General features: G+C 39.4%; 1 protein-coding gene across 1 annotated transcript in view; it reads left to right on the top strand.

The window, feature by feature from the left end:
* The window catches only part of LOC149066938 (thrombospondin type-1 domain-containing protein 7B-like), a 117,736-nt gene that overhangs the window by 55,511 nt on the left and 38,308 nt on the right, over positions 1 to 23,917 (top strand). Inside the window, exons 2-4 of the mRNA XM_089253151.1 lie at positions 19,126 to 19,261; positions 19,407 to 19,584; positions 20,284 to 20,710. Of these exons, the coding sequence (XP_089109277.1) occupies positions 19,138 to 19,261; positions 19,407 to 19,584; positions 20,284 to 20,710 (729 nt within the window). The 5' untranslated portion in view covers positions 19,126 to 19,137. The remainder of the gene's footprint in view (positions 1 to 19,125; positions 19,262 to 19,406; positions 19,585 to 20,283; positions 20,711 to 23,917) is intronic.

Below are 23,917 nucleotides of genomic sequence, written 5' to 3'. Positions count from 1 at the left end.
TGCAAGTTTATTATGATAAAGGCAATAAAGGCATCTAACAAATCGATACGTACGAAGATTTTTAACTGCTAAAGCTGACGCGAGGATGAGTTTAAGAAAGAAATATAATTCAACTTCCTTTGTGTGTGTGTGCTAGGAATCGAACCAGCGTCCTCTCACTTTCCGGATGACCGCACCAGACTACAAAGGCAATGCCCGAGTGGCGTGATGGTAAGATGCTCGTCGGTCCTGGGTTCGAATCCGAGGAAGTATATAGAGGAGATATTTTCCCGCACGAACTTGAGGCGACCATCAATAGACAGCGCGTTTCCATTTCCAACCCATCTCATTAGTGGCAGTAAATTGCAATATAGTGATATGGCCAGAGTTAGTATTTGGTGAAGTAGACTACAAAGGCACGAATATCTCAGATTGAGACATTCATGAGATTGAGATAGCCGGTGCGTTTGTAGTCTAGTGCGCTCACCCGGAAAGTGAGAGGACGTGTTTTTGATTCCCCTCTGTAAAGGTACAGTTGAATTTTTCTCTTCCCTAAATACATCTTTGCATCAGCCAGCTGTTAAAAATCTTCGTAATATTACACATGCCCAAATCAGCATGAATCTTGCACTGGTCTGAATCTATATGAATCTTTTATTCGTGTATAAACTACATATTATATTTGCCTTAGTCAGAAACAGTACCAACATCTGTCTGAATCCGTGAAATAAGAATTCTAGACAGCCCTCTGAACTTTCGACGTTTGCACAAGTTGATTCGATTCCTAGACCATAACCTACATCTACTCGATAATAAGATGCGAACTGTAGGCACAAGTGGTCGACATTCATTCTCAGAGGGCCCGTCTTATGATCCATCAAGTGAGGTAGTACGGATAACGATTAAAAGACATAATTTGCGCCCAAGAAGACAAGCATAGGCTGTTTCATCCACTTCTGGTGGGTGTGAATGATATGGAGGCACCAGCCATTTAGACGTATATTCGATATATAGATTGGATAAATTCAATTCCACATTCTACCATATACGATACAAGATTATTTGTACTATTATCTACATAAGGACAACGATACGATTACGGACTGATTAACTGTGGACGATTTTATGATTATAATTTGTATTCTAAATTCCTTATTGTATATATACGTATATATGAAATATTGTTGTTCGTTATTTTCATATAAATTAATAAATTTCCGGAGACACCCCTTACCCTGGGAACGCTTCAATATCTCTCTGAGATGGAAAGCGGGTGTGCCCGGTTCTTCATGTTCAATGTCTGAATCCGTATGATATTCTACATATACATAATACGGGTTCATATGCAGAATATATACATATCTATATATGGATATGGATATATACACACATATACTGTAGATATGGATTCATTTATTTCATAATTACATGTTCTTATCCGTCTGAATCCGTATCATTTAACATATATTGGAATCCGAATGAGATTCACATTTTTCTGGATCCGTATAAGATTCAGATCATTCTGAATTAGTATTATCATCTGTCTAAATTATTATTATCATTATTATTATTATATCATCATTTTATTAAATTATTCATCTGTCTGAATCCTTATGATTTTTTCATCGGTTTCAATACGTACGATTTTCTCATCGGTCTCAATCCGCATGATTTTTCACATCCGTCTGAATCATCTGTCTGGATACGTATGGTTTTCACATTGGTATGAATCAGTATGATGTTCACATTGGTATGAATCAATATGATGTTCACATTGGTATGAGAGAGAATCAATATGATGTTCACATTGGTATGAGAGAGAATCAGTATGATGTTCACATTGGTATGAATCAATATGATGTTCACATTGGTATGAATCAGTATGATGTTCACATTGGTATGAATCAGTATGATGAGATATAGATGGCTTTTTTCTCAGCCAGAGATATCAAGGAAACAGTTATTTTCCGGATATTATGCTGAGGTGAGCTCGGAAAGAAAAGTCATCACGTCTTCGCCGGGCCCTCTTGCAAGAGGGCCTGGGTTCGAGTCCCGGCGGAGACGTGATGACTTTTCTTTCCGAGCTCACCTCAGCATAATATCCGGAAAATAACTGTTTCCTTGAAATCAGTATGATGTTCACATTGGTATGAATCCGTATGGTTTCCACATCTGTCTAAATGAATTAGTATGGTTTCCACATCTGTATAAATTAATTCGTATGATTTGCGCATCTATCTGAATCCGTATGATTTGCGCATCTATCGGAATCCGTATGATTTGCGCATCTATCGGAATCCGTATGATTTGCGTATCTGTCTGAATGGATCCGTATGATTTGCGCATCTGTCTGAATGGTCCGTATGATTTGCGCATCTGTCTGAATGGTCCGTATGATTTGTGCATCTGTCTGAATGGATCCGTATGATTTCCGCATCTGTCTGAATCAACATGATTTCCTACCGGTCTGAATCCGTATGATTTTCTGATCTTCACAGCGGTCAAGTCCGTGTGATTTTGACATCGGTCTAAATCTGTACATATAGGTTATCGATATGTGTCATGCAGAAACTCGTATTTTCCTGATGGAATCTAATTTTCGCACTGCTCCAAATCATTATTCATCTTGAGTCAGGCTTAAGAAGTAATAATTTCCCACTGACGTGAAAATATAGATTTCTCATCCCTCATCTGATCATTCTGATAGTCTGAATAAATTAATTATGAACACAAAAAAGATTGTCACGACGTACAATCATATGCGGATTGCACCAATCTAACATGACTTTGCATATTTCGCTATTTTTACGTGATAGAGCATATTTTCACAACTTTAAGGCATATTTTATGATTTTCGATAGAAAGTAAATTCTTTCCTAGCTATTCCAATCCCGCTACAGACTGGTTTTTGCAGTTCCTGCCTCTGACGAGAACTCCTAGGTCTAGGATTTATGCACCAAAAATGAAACGTCGTTGCTGATTCATAAAAAATCCTATTTGTAAAAAAATCTAAATAAATCTAATTTGTAATGATCACATTACAAATAAAAGAATTTCAAATCCGTCCGAAGGGCTACTTTTTAAATATTTTGTGTAACATTATTGTACCAATTTTCTATCCATTGATTAATGACCCTCTGATAATATAAATACCATTGAATAATGAGCACCTCAGGTCCTCAGTAGGATTCAGAATCGAATCTAAAAACTCACCGGAAAATAATTAATTCTTTTTAGCCTTTGATTCCTGGGATTTCTGACATGAAATTGAAAAGTAAGAAATCACAGAAAGATGCCAGGATGAAGATCCCAACTGTCTCTTCATCCGGATACCAAATAAGTCCTTGTTCTAGGATACCAATTTAGTTTTGTTTCTTTCCTGGTGATCGGATCGAAGGTCATCCATTATCGGTAGAGATGAGGATTACCAGTGAATCCCTCCTTCACGGTCGAGGATTTTGAGACAAAACAGAACTGAAAAAGTTTTTTTGCACTTATTTTCTTTTTTTTTCGGAGAGAATACCAGGTTTTTATCATTATTTTCCTTTTTTTCCCGTCTCTTTCCGAGAAGAGCTGCCGTTGCCATTTTCGTGGAATGTAAGCAAAGCTTACGAAGATCACGCACATCAATAACTACCGTAGGCTTCTGTGATTTTTTTTTTTTTCTGTGATTTTCTTTCGGATGGAAGTAAATCCGAAAAGAATTTTGTTTTTTTGGAAAATTCCGTTATAAAATAAAAATGGGATAGATTATATTTTTTTTCAACAAAATTTACGTCAATTATTTTCAAGGCATAAAAATTGCCCGTCCATTTCCCAAACATCGCAATAAAGAATTTATGTCTTGTAGGACAAGACATTTTTTTTTTGTTCAAATTAATGCATTCAGACTACCAGAATGATCAGATGGAAGATGAACATATTTCCCGCACAGGTAGAAAATTAAATTATTACATCCTGATTAGAGATGCTTAGCAATTATTCAACAGTGCGAAAATTAGATTCCTTCAGAAAAATATGGGTCATAATCAATATGAAAAATATCATAACGAATATTGATATATATATAGATTTCATGCGGATTCAGCCAAATGTGAGAATCATGCCACTTCAGACAAATGTGAATCTCATACAGATTCAGAGAGATGTGATTCTCATACGGATTCAAATAGATATGAATCTCATATGGATTCAAATAGATATAAATCTCATACGGATTCAAATAGATATAAATCTCATACGGATTCAAATACATATAAATCTCATACGGATTCAAATAGATATAAATCTCATACGGATTCAAATAGATATAAATCTCATACGGATTCAAATACATATAAATCTCATACGGATTCAAATAGATATAAATCTCATACGGATTCATGCCGTCATCAGTATCATAAAGTTTCAGACTAATGCAACATTCACGGTTATTCACGCTAATATAAAATACTATATTGCTGTATTATCCTGTGGCAGATTGGACCCGTGCAAGTTTCATATGAGTCTCAAACAGCTTCAGATTAGTGAAAGATTCATGCTGAATAGCCAAAGTGTATTATACTCATACGCATTCAGACTAATTTAAGATTTTTGCTGATTAAGGCCGATATAGGTTTTATACAGATCCATACCAATACGAATCGCAAACTGATTCAGACCCATGCAAGATACGTGCTAACTGAGAGCGATATGATATGTGGAATAAAGCCGGTGCAAAATTCATACAGGTTCAGACCATTGTAAGATTCACGCTGATTAAGGCTCACATGTGTGTTATAGAGATTAATGTCAGTGAAAAATCTATACAAATTATGGACCAAAACTTTCTGATACGATTATACAGAGGGCATAGATAGCAGGGCGTATGGCATTTTACTGGCCAACCGTTAATCCTAGAGCTTCCAATTAGAAAAAGCATCCAACTAACGTATAGTACTCAGGTATGTCATTCGTGTTGCAATAGCCAGCATATTTGTTGGCCGCTGTGGTGGTCGAGTGGTCATAGTGACGGACTCGCATCGCGGGAACCCGGGTTCGAGCCCACCGTCGCCACAGTGGTGGTCGGCTGAAGTTGGTTTTCTGTGGTTCCCAACTTCAAGGCGCAAATGCGAGCCGATCTCCCCGTTAAAAAGTCTCGCCACAGAGAGCAACAGACCTACAAACAGTACAAATATTCAGTCACGACACATCACTCACTTCACTTCTGAGATACAGATGGCCGCACTGAAAAATCATACACAACACTTGATGCGCACTCAGACTGTTAGGTACACAATTACACTTCCGGCACAACTCACTAGGTAGAAAATTGCCTATGGCGATAGACCTGAGTTGTGCTCGGTTTGAAAAAAAAAAGTATATTTGTTGGAGGACCCGGGTTCGAGCCCCACCGTCACCACAGTGGTGGTCGGCTGAAGTTGGTGTTCCGTGGTTTCCAACTTCAAGGCGCAAATGCAAGCCGATCTCCCCGTTAAAAAGTCTCGCCACAGAGAGCAACAGTCCTACAAACAGTACAAATATTCAGTCATTACACTTCACTTCTGAGATATAGATGGCAGCACTAAAAAATCATACACAACACTAGATACGCACTCAGACTGTTGGGTGCACATACACTTCCGGCACAACTCACTAGGTAGTAAATTGCCCATTGCAATAGACCTGAGTTGTGCTCGGCTTGAAAAAAAAAAAGTATATTTGTTGAAATAAAAAAAATGACTTTTCCCACTGACATTGTGCTCAATAACCCAGTTACAAAGTAGTTGTCCTGTCTCTCCTGATGACAACAAAAAAATCCATGTTTCTAAATGCAAAACTCACCGTGGTATTTGAATTCGAAAAACGGTGGGACGTTTGGAAAAAAACATTGAACATTGAAGGACCGGACACACCCCGCTTCCCATCTCAGAGAGATATCGAAGCTTTCCCGGAGGATGGGTGTATCCGGAAATTTATTAATTTATGTGAAAATAACAATGATATACATATATACAATAAATAATCTGGAATAAATAATCGTACAAATTGTGATCATATAGCATCATCCACAGATAATCAGTCCGTAATCGTAATAGTCCTTATATAAATAATCAAAAAATAATTTTTGTCTTGTATGTGATAAAATCTGGAAGTGAGTTTATCCAATCTAGAATATACCAATCTCAGCAATCAAGCTGTAATAAGATATAAATTGACGTCTATATGTCTGGCATCTCCATTTCATTCACACCCGCCGGAAAAAAGATGAAACAGTTGACACTTGTCTTCTTGGGCGTAAATTGTATCGATTATTAGATGTCGGTGAAACAACCGATGCATGTCTTCTTGGCCGTAAATTGTACTTTTTAATAGGTAACCGTGTTACCTCTCTTGTTGGCTCGTAAGACGGGTCCTCAAAGCGCGAATTGCGTCCCCTTGATCCCGCAGCTCGTGTCTTATTGTGGAGTAGATGTAGGTTGCGGTCCAGGAATCGAATCAACCTCTGCAAACGTTGAAAGTTCAGAGGGCTGTCTAGAATTCTCATTTTCCAAGCAAGCATTCTGGACTCTGGCAGTTGGCCAAAGTGGAAGTCTCTCGTCTGGGGACACGTGGTTATATAGTGCCATAGGGAACCATTTGAACCGCAGATGCATACGCTGTTACTAGAACGTTTAAAACGCAGAAGATACACCGGAAAAGGGCCATGCTCGGTGATAGCGATTGTTTTCTCTCTAGGCCATACGTTCAAACGCCATTGAACTCGTCGTTGTATCTTGTATGCGTCCTTTGCTGCACATGTATTCCAATTGGTCTGCCACCCCTGCAACACGTCCTCTTTAAGCACCCGATGGACCAAACTCCTTGGCCAAAGTTGGTCGTCTTGAGACGGAAGTTTTGTGGCCTCCTTGGCAAGTTTGTCGGCTATTTCATTGCCAAAGATGCCTGCGTGGGCTTTAACCCAGGCCAATCGGATTCTCGTGTTGGCGCATAAAATTCGGCGAATCTCCCGTACATTATGATGCACAGAACGTGGGTTTTTGATTGATAACAGGCCCGAAGCGCTGTCTGAGAGGATCAGCACTGGTTTCGATAAGGCGTGTGCCCTTGAAACGGCATTCAGAATCGCATATATTTCAGCTTGAAAAACACTGTTTTCTTTTGCGAGCCGCCTGCTCCATTGTTCCTCGATGGATCCATCTTCTTTTATAACTACATAAGCGCACCCTGTACCGTCAGAAGACTTCGAGCCGTCTGTATAGATCTTTACTGTTCCAGGAGCCAGCTTAATGCATTCAGCACCAGACAGCACAACCTGATTTGCGTCAATGTCCACGCTGGGATGCATGAGCCATAGCTTGTGTTGCTTTTCAAAACGTTTGGAAAAAAACAGCGTTATATGCTTTTAAACCGCTTTATCCGTTGGAAACACAAGGTGGGGGCTGCAAAATCATGTTTGTCCCGGTTGAAAAAAAAATTCAAGTTACGGCCCTCATCTGGGGTCTTAAGAAATTAATTGAACTGTTGAAAACGGAGCAAGAGCGATTTACCTGTGTATAGTAGTCTTCACAGTTGATAAATGATGTGTGAGAAGAAGCCAAAATAAAGGATGCAGCCTTCCATCTGACGAATTTACTATAGAATTCGAGACATTTGTACTGATCGAAAACTAAACTTATTTTTAAAAAAAAAGAAATCACAAAAAAAAATACCGTTAGAAATAGATTTTATTGTGAAAAGAATTTTCTTTAAATTTATTGAATGCATACGATCTTTATTTATCATGAATATAATGACAATATAATAACTTAAATGTTTCGTAATTCCCTTAACTCTTTTTTTGATAAAAACGAAACACAAAAACACATATTCATAGATTAGTCTCCCGTTTCGTCGTATTGTAACATCCGTAATATTATAAAAATCGAAACTCGAGAAATAACTTTAACCCTCTATGGTCTGTTGTATATATTTGATTACAGATGGCAAATGCATGGTCAAAAAACGCATTACACTAATTTTTTCTCGATTTTGCTTTTAGAAGGTGCACACCTTTTAGTGTCATTTCAGTACAAAATACGGCTGTATAAGTGCAATAGTACAATAATTTTGCTTTTAAATCTAGAAACTGTTGATTTCTTATCGGTATCATTTTTTATGAGCTGCTGAAATTTTACGTGATCAGAAATTCATAAAATCGCACCAAACTGAGGTCATTGGAAATAAAATATAAACTAAAAACTATTCAACTTTGCTAAACAAGATTTTGTCTAGGAAACAGTTATTTTCCGGATATTATGCCGAGGTGAGCTTGGAAAGAAAAGTCATCACGTCTCTTCCGGGACTCGAACCCAGACCCTCTTGCATACCGGGCAAGCATGCTACCACCTACACCACTGGAGACACATGAATCCGCTTTCCTAATTTCACGCACTGTGTCGTGAGGCGCTGAAGTAGAGGCATTAGTAGCCTCTCTTAACTTCGGGAAATGGCCCCCGGGTGGGACGGTTTAGTTGCTACCATCATCATACTTCAGCGCCTCACGACACAGTGCGTGAAATTAGGAAGGCAGATTCACGTGTCTCCAGTGGTGTAGATGGTAGCATGCTTGCCCGGTATGCAAAAGGGCCTGGGTTCGAGTCCCGGCGGAGACGTGATGACTTTTCTTTCCGAGCTCACCTCGGCATAATATCCGGAAAATAACTGTTTCCTTGATATCTCTGGCTGAGAAAGAAGCCATCTATATCTCTCTAAGATTTTGTCTGTTTATCGATAACGTTAATATCAAGGAAAACTGTATAGTATACTTCAGTTACTTTTAATGTTAGCTAATCAAAAAATCCACTGAAATTAATTAATTTGTCGTGTGAGTGTATTGTTTCCATTGAAAATATGCTAGCAGCACTAATTGAGATCCGTTTTTTGTGAAAAAAAATATGGGGGGGGGGGGTTAAAAGTAGTCTACCTGTATAAGTGTCTTCACTGTAATAATATGTGTTGTCGGAAGAAGCCGACATTAAGGATACAGTCTTATATTTAACTGAAATTTCTAAAAAGTTCGGTATAATTGATACTACACAGATCCGATTTATACTGATTGCAAATTTTACAAATTTCGAAAAAGAACAAAAAAAACTGACTTAAAAACATAAAATAATATTTTAACATTTTCTTTTATTAAACAATGCACAACAATCTCTGTTGAACATGCGTTTTCTAACCAGTTTATCGTAATTCCCTAAACTTGTTAGATAAGAACGAAACAAAAACACATATTAATAGATTTTCTTCCACACATTTTTTCCCCACACTACAACATCCTATGCTAAAAAAGAAAAACTGGAAAAAATCCTGAAAATTTTCACCAGCCGAAATATTTCCCCAAAACAAAACGAGCCATTAGAAAACTATAAAAGAAGATGCATGATAAATTTTAGAGGGATGTGGGTGTTAAACTTGAAAAATGGCCAGTGGCTTGGGAATAATAAGAAAGCACTGCATTTCCTTTAGCACCGTATAAAACACCGGAAGGGAACATTCATTTTCTGTTTCAAGGAATATGCGAGTATCAGAAACAGGAATTTCCCCCCTAAATATATACGTGTCCATACATATATATGTATATCTCCGAAACTCTCCGCCGAAACATTTGTTCGAACCATTTATATCCATTGAGCTCTTCTGGCCTGTCTACCTGCCAAAAGTAACAGTGAATTATGGCCTATCGAAAGTGGTTAGGAGTACTTGCGGAACTCAGGTGGCTTCGAAATGAGTCATTTTATAGTTTCTTCTCTGCCAGAACTTTCCAGAAAACGAAAAAAAGATTTCTCTTTGGTATCTCTTCTTTTTTTTTTCTGGGAGGTTCCTCCTGAAAGCCTAATAGGTCTTAAAGATAGAACGGAGGTAATGAATTGATGGGAAGTAATGCTCTAGATATCATGGGAAAACTCGTAAGTGTTGCTCAACGTAGGTGTAGATGTAAAATTTGAACGCATCGCATTTCCCCCCCACATGTTTTCAGGTCATTAATACCTCGAGGATGTATAATTGACTTGCATATGCTGAGTATGTAAGAGTTCTGGTTGTGTGGGGGTGGGGTCTGTGGATTTTATGGAATGTTACCAAGAATGGTTCTCGGTAGCTCATGTTGGGTGAGGGGATGAGGGGATTAATTGCCTAGTTTTTGTTTGTATTTTCATTTTCCTAAGAACAGCCATTGAGTTACAAGTACATAACCGCAATGGAAAATAAATAAAATGTACGTGTAAAATAAATGAATAAAATCATAGAGAAGAAAAAATAACTGAAATATACAGTAGGAATATAGTGAATAAAATAATAAAGTAGAAAATAAAGAACTGAAATATACAGTAGAAAGATAAATAATTAAAATAAACAGCAGCAAAAAAGTGAGTAAAATACAGTATAAAGTAAATAATTCAAATACACAATACATAATAAATGAATTAAATGTTATGCAATAGACAACAAACAAGAAATACAGCAGAAAATGAATAAAATATATTGTTGGAAATTAATAAATGTATAAAACAAAGATAAAATGGATAAATAAAAGATAAAGTAGAAAAAAAATGAATGAAATTTCCGGTAGAAAATGAATATATAAAATGTACTTAAGCTTGAAACAAAATATACATTAGAAAATTAATCAATACATATAAAATACACAGTACAGATAAGGTCAATGTCCGAATTTCAGTCTTTGACCAGCCAGTTCACAACGGAGCGCCCCAGTGGCGTAGTGGTAAGATGCTCGTCTTCCAGCTATGAAGGTGACCATCAAGGTCCATGGGTTCGAATCCGTGCATAGAACTTCAGAAGCAAGTTCTTTACCTATTGAACCTGGGGTGACCACAGATGGGTGGACCCTTAATTTCCCACCCAACTCCACTGGTGGGAAATTGCCGTATGACGATACATAACCGGCGTTGGTGTGCGGTAAAGTAGCCAGTTCACAAAGTGGCTGGAGATCCCTGGCCAAATCCCGAAAAGAAAAGGCATGACTCGGGAGTCATGATCCTTTGGCGTATTTTTTCGTGATAATTATGTCCTGAAATGTTATTACTCTGCGATATGACTCACTGAGTCATTCATACGTCACTCACACTAACATACTTATGCGGTCATTCGTACGGTCACTCACACTAACATACTTATGCGGTCATTCGTACGGTCACTCACTTCGTCATTCATAGTCACTCACACGATCATTCAATCGGTCACTCGATCATTCAATCGGTCACTCGCTTGATCATTCAATCGGTCACTCGCTTGATCATTCAATCGGTCACTCACTTGATCATTCAATCGCTCACTCATTTGGTCACTCACTAGTTCATTCTACCGGTCACTCACCAAGTCGTTCGACCGGTCACTCATCAAGTCGTTCAACCGGTCACTCGCTTGATCACTCATACGATCACTCACTTGGCCATTTATACGGTCAATCACTTAGTCATTCATACTGTCATGCACTTGATCACGCACTTGGCTACTCATACTGTCACTCTCACTCATTCACACGATCACTCTCTTGGCCATTTATACGGTCAATCACTTAGACATTTATACGGTCAATCACTTAGACATTCATACTGTCGTGCACTTGATCCCGCATTTGATTACTCATACTGTCACTCTCTTGATCATTCACATGTTTATTCACCATCACACACTCACGCGGTCACTCACTCACCCATTGAGTCAATCGTACACTTATAGGGTCACTCACCCATTGAGTCAATCGCACACTTATAGGGTCACTCACCCATTGAGTCAATCGCACACTTATAGGGTCACTCACCCATTGAGTCAATCGCACGCTTATATGGTCACTCACACGGCAGTTACTCATGCGATCAATCATACGGTCACGGACGGCAAAATGTCAGGGGCAAAATATGCGACGGGTGAAATGTCAGAAGCGAAATTTCCGGGTCCACAGAATTTAAGCCTTACTTCCATACACGTAAGGCCTCAAAAATCCATAAACCTTGGCGCCACGAAGATTACCAGGGGAAATTCCGAAAACATGCGTAATTTTGTCATTCGAGTAATTTCCGTAAATCTTTCGAAATACCGAGTCAACTAGCAATAATGCCTCAAAACAATCACACAATACAAATTCCTGGTCTAACACGGACATGTCCCCCTGTTTGAACGAATTATTCGAACGAGGTGGTTATAACGAAATCCACTCAGAATTTTAGAAATTTCCTCGGCAGTACGGAAATGATTTTAAATACGTTAATCACCTTTAATGGATTTTTCCCTAAAGGTTTTCCGTAAAATCGAGGATTTTACATCAATAACCTCCGGAATTAGAATAAGTTCCCTCCGCGCGTCCATCCACATTCGTAGCCCCCTCTTATAAAGTAATCCGTACTCAAAACAAACGACTTAAGCTTCACAATAACACGGTTTTCGGGAACTTCCAGGAAAACTACTAAACCATAACAATAATGGTGATGATGATGATGAGATAACAGTAAAAGGGAACAAATTTTTTGACAGCAGTGAAAAGAGGATTATGGGAAATCGTTGAAAATGAGGGAATTGGACGGGAGTGAGATTCCATTTTTCCCTCAAGCATTTCATAAAACTTCAATGGAGAGAGAGAAAACTAAGTCACTCAATGCTTGTCACTGAGTCACTAGTTTATTCGGCAGCTACTCATTCGTTTACTCACTTGCTCAATATCTCGAGTATGAACTAGATCGTTCATGGTGTTCACTCAGTCTGTCACTCAAATACTCACTCACGGCCGTATTCACTGACAGAGTTTAAACTGCAAGCCTAGGTTTAAGGATTAGCGATCGACGCGGATTGTGGTTTAAAATCCAGAATTTCACCAATCCGTCTCGATCTTCAATCCTTTCACCTGCGACTGAAGTTGAAACTCTGTCGGTGAATATGGCCGTTAGCCACATATTCGCTCAATCGCTCACTCAACCATTCATCGGTTCAGTCATACGGTTACTCGATCGCTCTGTCAGTCACCTACTCAATTGTTCAGTTATACGGTAACTGACTGCTACTACTACTACTATTAAACCAGGCATGCACCTCCTACATATTCCTCTGCGGAACTTCTAACGAATTGGTACATATTGGAATGTATAGTGATGTATAGTGAACCTTCCGTGACGTTTGTTTGTGTGTAATGCTTGTTATGTGTAGTGCTGCCATCTGCAATCAATTTTTTAAACTCATAGAGTTTTTTCTCAACTCATAGTGAGTGAAGTGTAATCAATGAATAAGTGTAACGTTTATGCCTGTTGCTCTCTGCGGCTCGTATTCGTGCCTCGAAGTACGATAACTGACTCTCAAACGGTCACTTACCCATTCACTGGTTCACTCATATAATTACTTAATCGTTCGCTCACCCATTGGATTGGTCACTCATATGGTCACTCACTTGATAGTTCATTCACTCATCCGATCACTCGCTTACTAACTCACTCGATCCCTCACTTGATAGCTCATCCACTCACTCGATCCCTCACTTGATAGCTCATCCACTCACTCGATCCCTCACTTGATAACTCACTTGTTCAATCACTCACTCGGCCTCTCAGAGTATGCTCACTCATATGGTCACTCCCATGGCCGTTAATACGGTCATTCACCCACTCATTCTGTCCTTCATATAGTTATTCAATCACCCATTAACTCAATATAAAGTTACTCCGTCATTCATATACTTTCCCTCATTCACTCACTAGCTCATTCATCAACTCATTCAGGCACTCACACATTGACTCTCTTGCTAACTCACTGGCGATGAAGTTGTTGGTGAATTGTTTGACGGTAAATTTTTTTTGCTATCAGAGTGAATTGCGTGGCGCGGTGAATTTTCCATAATTCCCCCTCAAACAACCTGATTATAAGCCTTACTCCCGATACACATAATAATACAAGTCATAATAATAATAATAACGATGACAATAGAAATGGAAGTAAGTTTTTCGACATTATTGATAAGAGGATTATGGGAAATTGTTGAAAATTGGGAAATTGGGGTGAGGGAAGAAGTGAAATTTCATGAAAGTCATCAAGTCCTACCACAGAAATACCCTCTGGTATTTATAAAACTTCCATATAAAACTCAGTCACTCAATCGTTTACTCACTTAATCATTCACTCTACTCACTCACTAAATCATTGACAGTCACTCTCTCGGTCACTCATACTCAATCACTCTGTCGCTCACCTACTCGTTCAATTGTACGGTCACTGACTCACTCAATCACTCTCAATCGATCACTTACTCATCCACCGATCATATATATATACTGTATATATACATAACTCCTACGATTACTCGCTTACTCATACGATCACTGCCAGCTCAATCACTTATTCACTTGGTCACTGATACGATCGCTGACTCGCTCAATAGCTCATATACTTAGTCACACAACCATTCGCCGGTTCACTCATGCAGTTACTCAATCTCCCAGTTACCCACTGGATTGGTCACTCATAAGTGCACTCGCTTGATAGCCCACTCACCTGCTCACTTGATCACTCATACAGTCACTCACGTGGTCCGTCATTTATACTGCCACTCGCCAAATCACGTGGTATTTTATACGCTTACTCACCTGCTCATTCGATCACTTATGTAGTCACTCACCTACCCATTCGGTCACTTATGTAGTCACTCACCTACCCATTCGGTCACTTATGTGGTTACTCACCTACCCATTCGGTCACTTATGTGGTCACTCACCTACCCATTCGGTCACTCATGTCACATAAAATTACTCAATCATGCACTTGCTCGGTCACTCACACGTTTACTCATCCACTCACTACCTTAATCGGTAGTGGTAGCTCATTCGCCAATTCATCCGGTCACTCACACATTTGCTCAATCACTCGGCCAACCCACCGGTAGTGAACAGTTGTTGGTGAATTATTTGACGGTGAATTTTTTTCCCCCATAATTCCCCTGAAAAACAACCTGATTATAAGCCTCACTCCTGATATACACACACACACGTAATACTACAAGCCATAATGATAATTATGACGATGATAACAGTAAAAATTGGAGCAAATACTTTTCGACATTAGTGATAAGAGGATTATGGGAAATCGTTAAAAACGGGGAATCGGGGAAGGAAGGAGTGGAATTCCATGAAAGCCATCGAGTCAAATTTTTCCCTCTGGCATTTATAAAACTCCCATAGAAAAGGCAAAAGGCGACTGGAAAATCGTTTACGTGCAGATTAAAATAGTGGCAGGAAATCGTTCATTTCGGGCAAAACTTTTCCGTGGGAAGTTCCAGGTCTGTGTAAATGCACAGTGGAGGGGGAATCTCCCCATGGTGGAGTTTCTCGAACATTCCCCGTCGAACAGGAAACTTCTTGAATATTCATAAGCCAACTTCGGTGGTAATGTCTATGTGTGTGTGCGTCTATATATACCCTTTAGCCTCTGTTCCTTCCCGAACCATTAACTTTTCCTGAAGTCTTAGAAGAGGAAGCCTTTTGCCTGTGTGTGTGTGTGGTACAGTAAAGTGAGCGGAGCTGTATTCAGATGTATGTATTTATGTTGATCGGATCGCGGAGCACGTAAATATAGGCTTAGATTCCACCTGATTTATTGTAATAATGGTTGTTCGATAATAGAAGTTGAACATGGGAAGGGATTCTGTTATTCCGCAGAAACTTCCAGAGATTGCCGTAGGAAAGGCGAGATAGAGGAGCTCAATTCATAAGAGGTACTCAATTAGACCTTCAATTATTCGTCTTTACATTGCGCACCCCTTCGTTTCTTCTAAAAGCACCCCTGGTCTTCAGTTACGTCAGACAGTTCAGTGCAATACAGAAACTTAAGTAGAACGCTGATTTTGTGTTCCAAGTCATTTATTACGAATAATTAGACCTGCGCTTTAAGGGAACCATACAGCGTTTGTATGAACATATTTCAAAAGCAACTGAGAATATGTAAATATGTATTTGTTGCCATACACCGATACAATGGAAATTTTTGGCATTAGTTTCGCTTATCTTGAAAATAATGCAAATAATTTAAGTAACTTATGTGATTCAAGATGCGTATAGGATACTGGCTGTTATGTAGAGGTGCCGATTTTTTTCTAAAGAAAAATTCACATTTGTCAAAAAAGGTGACACGAACCCACTCCCTCTCGCATTCCGGACAAGTGCGCTACCACCACGTAATAAAAGCAAATAAATATTTCTTCCTTAAAGCCTTATGACGAAAGCTACGGTGTGATGGAGGGTATCGTTCCGTTAACGGACGGCACGGTACCGTTAAGCATACATGCGCTCCAAAGAAGAAATTTTCTAATTTTTTTACCAAAATCAATATTTCTATATAGCACAGCCAGTTTTCTATATATCTTGTATTATAAAGTGGAGAAGACATCTTCCTGTACTTATACAGGGTTGTTATGAATAAATTGACACTTCTCTCTCAGACGGAAGTAGCGCCCAATCTGATGGAGGTGTTTTGAATTTGGCATATATAGGTTACTAGCTTCAGTACACTGCTGTGATAGAGTTTTCTCCATATACTGGCAGCATTAAAGAAGTGACAAATCATTGCAAAAGGCGTATACATGTCTCAAACACATTGTTGAAAAACCACAGTGACCGAAATTAACATTCAAAAAGTCGCTGTTGATACCCAAAAACCATTGTTGTCCGACAGTTTGTCGCCCATTCCGGACATTGACCCAACTCTGGTGAACTTTTAAAGTGTCCTATCGTTCAAGTCGGGTCCTGTGTGGTATACAAATTCTAAATTTGGCAGAGATTGGTCTAAAAATTGTAGATTTACATAGAAAATATGCACACACAAAATCAATTTTATATATATTATTTTATACATAAAATTTTACAAAATAGACGTGGACCGTGGGGAAAAGAAAGATTTTCAATGAAGAAATAGTTCAAAGTTTTGACCACCCGGTGAAAAAATGGCGCTATTCCATCGCAGTTATCGTTTTTTCATGGTCCAAATAACTTATATACCAAGTTTCAATGACATACATCCACCACAACGGGTGCTACATAGGTCGGAGTAGTGTCAGTATAATTAAACTGACATAATTATCTTCATCATACTGACACTACTGTCTACTCCTACCTATGTAGCGTCCGTTGTGGTGGACGTATTTCATTGAAACTTGGTATGTACGTTATTCAGACCATGCGGGAAAAAATAACTGTGATAGAAAAGCGCCATTTTTTCACCGGGATGTCAAAAATTTCACTATTTTTATTGAATCATTCTTTTCTCCATAGTCCATATATCCTATATATCAAGCTTCTTCAAAATACCTCCGTCAGAATAGGCACTACATACGTCTGAGAAGTGTCAGCTTATTTATAACCATCCTATATGAGTTCATTCAAGTTAATCTTTTTGTCGTTCACATGCTTTCACACCCTCTATGCCCCTGTTATCGTCGCACGCTCAACAGGTCATTCTTTTGGCCATTCACATGCTTCCACATTCTCTAGGTTTCTCCAAGTGGTGTGATTTTTTCTAAACGACACTACTTTATTGCAATTCAAAACAAAGAACTGCTTTGAGAAAAATATCAGTAACAAAAAGTTTTCTTCTTTAAAAGTGATTCGGCATTGTCATCAGAGAATAAAATGCCCATTGATGGGTAAAGATGGAGATTGTGTCCTTAAGCACGGTATCGTCATTCTAGAACACGTCACTGTAAATGGAGAAGATGTTATCCTCTTCGGGAAGAAAATGTCCATTGACGGTTAAAGAGAGTCATACGTACTCGTAGCGCACAGTATCGTAATTCAACTTTACCACATACCAACTCTGGTCATATATCGCCATACGGCAATTCCCAACCAGTGGACTTGTATGGGAAATGAAAGCACCGTCCATCGATGGTCGCCCCAAGCTCAGTAGGTAAAGAACTCGTTTCTGATATTTTTGCCCATATTCAACCCCATAGACGTTGACTGTAACCTTCATAGTGGAAGACGGTCATTTTACCACTGCGATATTCGGGTGCTTATATCGTCATTATGGATTATGTCATCGTCTTTCTGGAACGTATTTTCATTATCAAGCATGTCATCGTCTTTCCCGAATGCATTTTCATTATCAAGCATGTCATCGTCTTTCAGGAACGCATTTTCACTATCAAGCATGTCATCGTCTTTCCGGAACGCATTTTCACTATCAAGCATGTCATCGTCTTTCCGGAACGCATTTTCACAATCAAGCATGTCATCGTCTTTCCAGATCGCATTTTCATTATCAAGCATGTCATCGTCTTTCTGGAACGTATTTTCATTATCAAGCATGTCATCGTCTTTCCCGAATGCATTTTCATTATCAAGCATGTCATCGTCTTTCAGGAACGCATTTTCACTATCAAGCATGTCATCGTCTTTCCGGAACGCATTTTCACTATCAAGCACGTCATCGTCTTTCCGGAACGCATTTTCACTATCAAGCATGTCATCGTCTTTCCAGATCGCATTTTCATTATCAAGCATGTCATCGTCTTTCTGGAACGCATTTTCATTATCAAGCATGTCATCGTCTTTCACGAACGCATTTTTATTATCAAGCATTTCATCGTCTTTCCAGATCGCATTTTCACTATCAAGCATGTCATCGTCTTTCCGGAACGCATTTTCACAATCAAGCATGTCATCGTCTTTCCGGAACGCATTTTCATTATCAAGCATGTCATCTTCTTTCTGGAACACATTTTCATTATCAAGCATGTCATCGTCTTTCTGGAATACGCTATCACCACTCAGGAACCCCTTATCGTCTTCAGAGAGAAAACGTCCCACTTACGGGTAGAGATGTTCATTAAGCACATGGTCATTCTGGAACACGCCTTCGTCGTCAGAGAAGAAAATGTCCATTGACGAATAAACACGATCATTAAGCATGCCAAATAACCCAGCAGACTCTCATTTTATTGCTAATTCTATTCCAAAACAACAGAAACTAAATCAGCCCACAATCCCCCTGAGACTTGCATAGTGAAAGTAGGGAAATCATTTTTTTGTCAAGCAGTGTATAATCATACATAAAATTGCTATAGGTCGTAAAACATACATCAAGCAATTTTACTTTCATGTAAAATGAATAATTTTCGTGTCGTTTTATTTCCAGAAAACGTTAACTATGGACAAGTTATTTGGCAATTACCCGAGTTACTTTTTGATGATGATCTTTACCTGCTGTGCAATGAGCTATGCCGTCAAGTTCCCAATTTGTGATGACTCCCCGATGTTTCTGTGGCGATCAGGTAAGACGATTAGCATGCGTATATCCATCTGATCATTCTCAATCGCTGTATCAAACATGATTCTCTCATGAGCGTTATCAGTTCATCATGATTAACTGGTGATTGATATATATATATATATTTGTATATTATCCATTTCTAAAAGGCGACTGGGGTCCATGCATAAGTTCACAAGGTTGCGGGATCGGACAACGTGAGAGAAACGTCACATGTACGGACTACGAATCACGTGAGCAGCACGATTCCAGGTGCGGCGCGTCAGCGAAACCGAACATGGTGGAAGAATGTTTCAAGTCATGTGATAAGCTTACGAAATACTTGAGGTAAAAAAAAGAACATACTCAGCATTTCCATCTACTTGCCGATCGTTTTATTTTAGCGGTTCTTAACCTATGGACCTCTACCCAAACTTGGTTCGTGGGGTTTCTGAGATTCGGTCGTTCAAATCCACCAATAATCAGGGGTTTCTGAGCTATGGGTCAAGACCCGAACTTCATTCACGGTGGCTACCGAGATGGGGTGTAAAAATCCACCTACAGGCAGGGATTCTTGAGCAATGGGTCACGATCCTAACTTGATTCTAAGGCCTTCCAAAATAGGTCGTAGAAATCCACTTACACACCAGAATTCTTGAGCTATGGGTCGAGACTCAAACTTGATTTGTGGGGATCTTCCGAGATGGGTCTTATGAATTCAAATCCAGATAAGGATTATTGAGCTATGTGTCGCACGCCACCCAAACCTGATTCTCAGCCGCTTCCTGGATGAGTCGTAGAAATCCCCTTAATCACGTTATAAATTCATTTATTGCGTCACCGCACCATCATTTCGAACTGTCACTAATTTCAGACTCTAATTTTGTTCCACTAATTCTAGCACTTTCACTAATTTCCAAAAACAAGCAGTACCATGGGTGGCGAAGCTGATCAGCTGATCTGTTGATTTTGGGTCATGGCTGAAACAGGTTAAGAACCCTTGACTTATTTTATGTGTATCTTCACCTTTATTTTTGTCAAATTCAGGTGGGTAGTCGGCAAATGGTCAGCGTGTGTCCCAACGAGGCCTGTGCCAACGACCTGTCGAACGTCGATGATGTCGGGAATAGCCCAGAGAGAAGTCCATTGCCTTTACGATGACCCGAACGGACCCACGAAGAAAGTGGAAAGTTCTGCTTGTAGGACTTACTGGAAGCAACCAGATTCGGTTCAGACTTGTTCGATCGATTGTCCCCAGGATTGCGTCGTCGCGGACTTCGACATGCACTCGTGCAGTAACGACAGCAGCAGCTATTACTGCCAGAAATACCGGGACGTGTTTTACCAAAGGGTCATCGTTGCACCGGAACAAGGTGGAAGGCAATGTCCGAGGCTGCAGGACCACCTCTACTGCTCGGCTGGTGAGTGCGATGACGAAAGAGAGGAAGAGACCGCCGAATACTATGTGCTGAAGGTGAGAGTAAATCCTATTTTGCCTATTTTATCATTTCAAAATACATTAGTAAAAATCTTGCCTCCCTCCCTGGATTGGACGGTTAGTGGAACGCAAACACGTTATAGCCGGGCGTAGAATTCCCTTCATGTGGAGCCTTCGGCGCACAGTACTGGCAGATATTGTCTTACTAAGTGACGCTGCAACCATGGATGTATAAGTTATGGAGGTCGCTCGTCGATTCCGCTTGGCTACTGTTGCAATATACCGATTATGGAATCAATCGGTATATTGCTATAGCAACCAAGCGGGATCGACGAGTGACCTCCCCAACTATTACATCCGTGGTTGAAGCATCTCTTGGTAAGACGATATCTGCCAGTACTGTGCGCCAAAGTCTTTACGTGAAGGAACAGTACGCCCGAGAACCAAATGTTGGTAATCTACTAATTGTCCAATCCAGAGGAGCAAAATTAAAGTGGTGTATAGTTATGTTATATTAGCCACCACGTGCTTAACTTTTCGAAACCAGTGTAATATGGAGTATTGATAAAAGGATCCCTTTAATTTGGCGAATCGATTCAAGTAACTATTGATAATGTAGTGAATCAGAGTTAGAACTATATGCAATAATATATATAAACTGCACGTATCGCCAACTCTTACACTTGGCTAGTCCAGAAAGTAACAAAGGTTCTTTGAGAAGATGAGAACGCTACTTCTTTACCTATCACCGGCTCATGTGATCATCTAGTCCATGGGTGGTCAACCCGCGGCACGAGTACTTCATGGTATCAGGAGTGGCGCGCGAACGCTTTTTTTTCAAAACTTAAAGAAATTCCATTCCGTTTTTCACAATCAAAGAAATTCTCTCTAACTTTCAATCAATCCTTGTTTTATGAATGATGGTCTTGTAGGCTATACCAAACCTATATTTAGCATGGTAGACACTCTTATAATGACGAGTGTGTGATGATTTTACATTCAATGCGTTTCTGTTAGGTTATGTATCTTTGGGCATAGTTAATGGACGTTGTTCCATGTGTTCGAGATTCACAAGGGTCGCCCACATGGGAGAAATGCATTGATAATACAATCAAATTCTATATTCATGAAGAGTTCTTGGGGGAGACGGGCTAAGCCCTCTCACAAGTCATCAAGTTCCGGTGTCTATGACCATCATGGTGTAGGTAAGATGAGCATCTACCGACATACGTACATATGCAATCTGCATTGCGGTAATGTTTATGACTCAAAAATAAAAACAACATTTAGTACTCAAAGGAGTGGCATAAGCTGAGCATCTTTCCGAAAATAAGAGAACAGCCGATCAAAATATTTCACAGAAATCGAGAGAAAATTCTCGTGTCCCATAAAAGCTGGGCATCAGGTCTGCGTGTCAAAATTCGTAGAGTGGTACGCGCATCGAAAATAATCTTGATTGCGGCACGGCTTGGAAAAGGGGTTGTCCACCCCTGGTCTAGTGCAGCGACAGATAGAGTGTGTAGGGCTTTTATTTTTACAGAAACCTTTGTTACATTTTGGACTAGCCAGGGTGCTAGGCTCGGCAGGTGTAAGAGTTCACAACTGGCTTTTTTCGTATTTTTAAATCACCGAAGTACAATACATTTTTTGAGCATTAAAGTGGCTAATAATAAAATGTTGGTCATTCTGATCCACTTAGATTTGGACGTTTTGTCGATCTCATGTTTGAATATTATACAAGGTGCGTTCCATAGGAACTGAGAGTAAAATCACATCAAGAAACATAGGTACAGCAAATAATAATGTATTGCTTTTCAAAATGTCTTTCCTCAGATGATATATGCGATGGTTCGATTCACTTTCCAAAGCAAGTAGAGAAGTTTTTATCAGGTTTTCTATAGCAGCTGAGGCCTCCTGCTATAGACGTTTGTAGTGTTAACCCTGCACAGCTGAAATTTCCCATCGATGAATTGTTTGTCGCGCACGGTGAATTTTTCATGAATCATCAAAATTGGCGCAGGGATGCCATTTCAAGACAGTAATCATGATAACCGAAAAGTGCAAGGTGTCCCATGAATCCGCAAGCGAACAGTTTAAAAATTAATAAATATTGAAGGAATTTGTGTATTTGAATTCGGTTTGCACGAGTTATTCTCAAAATGGGAAAAAAAGTTTGGTACAGGAAAAAAAATTTGTTCAAAGTTTTGTCGATTGAGGGCACTGCAAGGAAAATAAGGGAGGAATGATTGGATCTGAACCTTTTTTCAATCTCTCCTGTGTTCAAAACGTACGTAAAGCTTCTGCCGGCTATTCGTTGCTGAGATACAAAAACTTCGCCATCACGATAAAAAAAACTCATGTGAGCGTCGGTTACATGGGAAATTCAGCAATGAGCCTTCAATCATATATCTTGCATTTTATAGGACTCTGATTTGCACATTTTCAATGATAAGCTTCTTCAATGCCCTCTATCGACAAAAGTTGTAACTAAATTTTTATTCACACAAAAATCCCTCTTCGTGAGAATAACTTTTTCATAAATCGTATTTAAATATACAGATTCCTTCAAATTTTATGAATTTTTTAAATATTTACGAATTTATAGGACACCCTGTATATTCCAGGGACACGTCACAGCCCTTTTCTCACATGTAGGGAAATATATTATTTATACGATAAAGCTAAATACGTTAGCTATGTAATATTATACGCCTCCAGCTTCATTTTCTTTGAGGCACAGTTGGAGAAACTTTCCAATTTTATCCAAATAGTTCGAAGTGGAGGAAAGCGCCCTCTTGGTCCATTAAAAAGTTCATAAGTGTTTTTCACACAAAGCTGCATCATCTGATTCTGCCACAGTGCCAACTATGATCTTATATCCTTGCAACAGCTTTTGCAAATGTGGCAACAACGAGCCGACAGAGTGATAAGAGTGCACACGTCACTCTTCTCCCCTCAACACGCTCAGGAACAACAACGTCGTGTCCCCCCTCCCCTCCCCCACATTGATGCATTAACGATATTCAACCAACCCTTGCATTCAGGTTTACAAATCCCTGCACTTTAAGCAATCTTCCATTTAAAAGGTTCATGTTAAGCATATTTTTAACATAGGATCCTATGGGTTTACTTGAGTTGGGGGGCAATGAGAGGAAAAAATTTCTGATGAAAGGGGCGATGGAACAAAAAGTTTGGGAGACTATGGTCTAGGAAGTGCATAAAATTTCCCCTAGCTGTTTGCGT

The sequence above is a fragment of the Pholcus phalangioides genome, unplaced genomic scaffold (assembly GCF_987345545.1).
Source record: "Pholcus phalangioides strain wild (caught in Gottingen) unplaced genomic scaffold, Ppha-v1.0 ptg000032l_1, whole genome shotgun sequence".
NCBI lineage: Eukaryota > Metazoa > Arthropoda > Arachnida > Araneae > Pholcidae > Pholcus > Pholcus phalangioides.
Note: the sequence above shows the minus strand (reverse complement) of the source record. Positions and strands in the feature narration are given on the sequence as shown.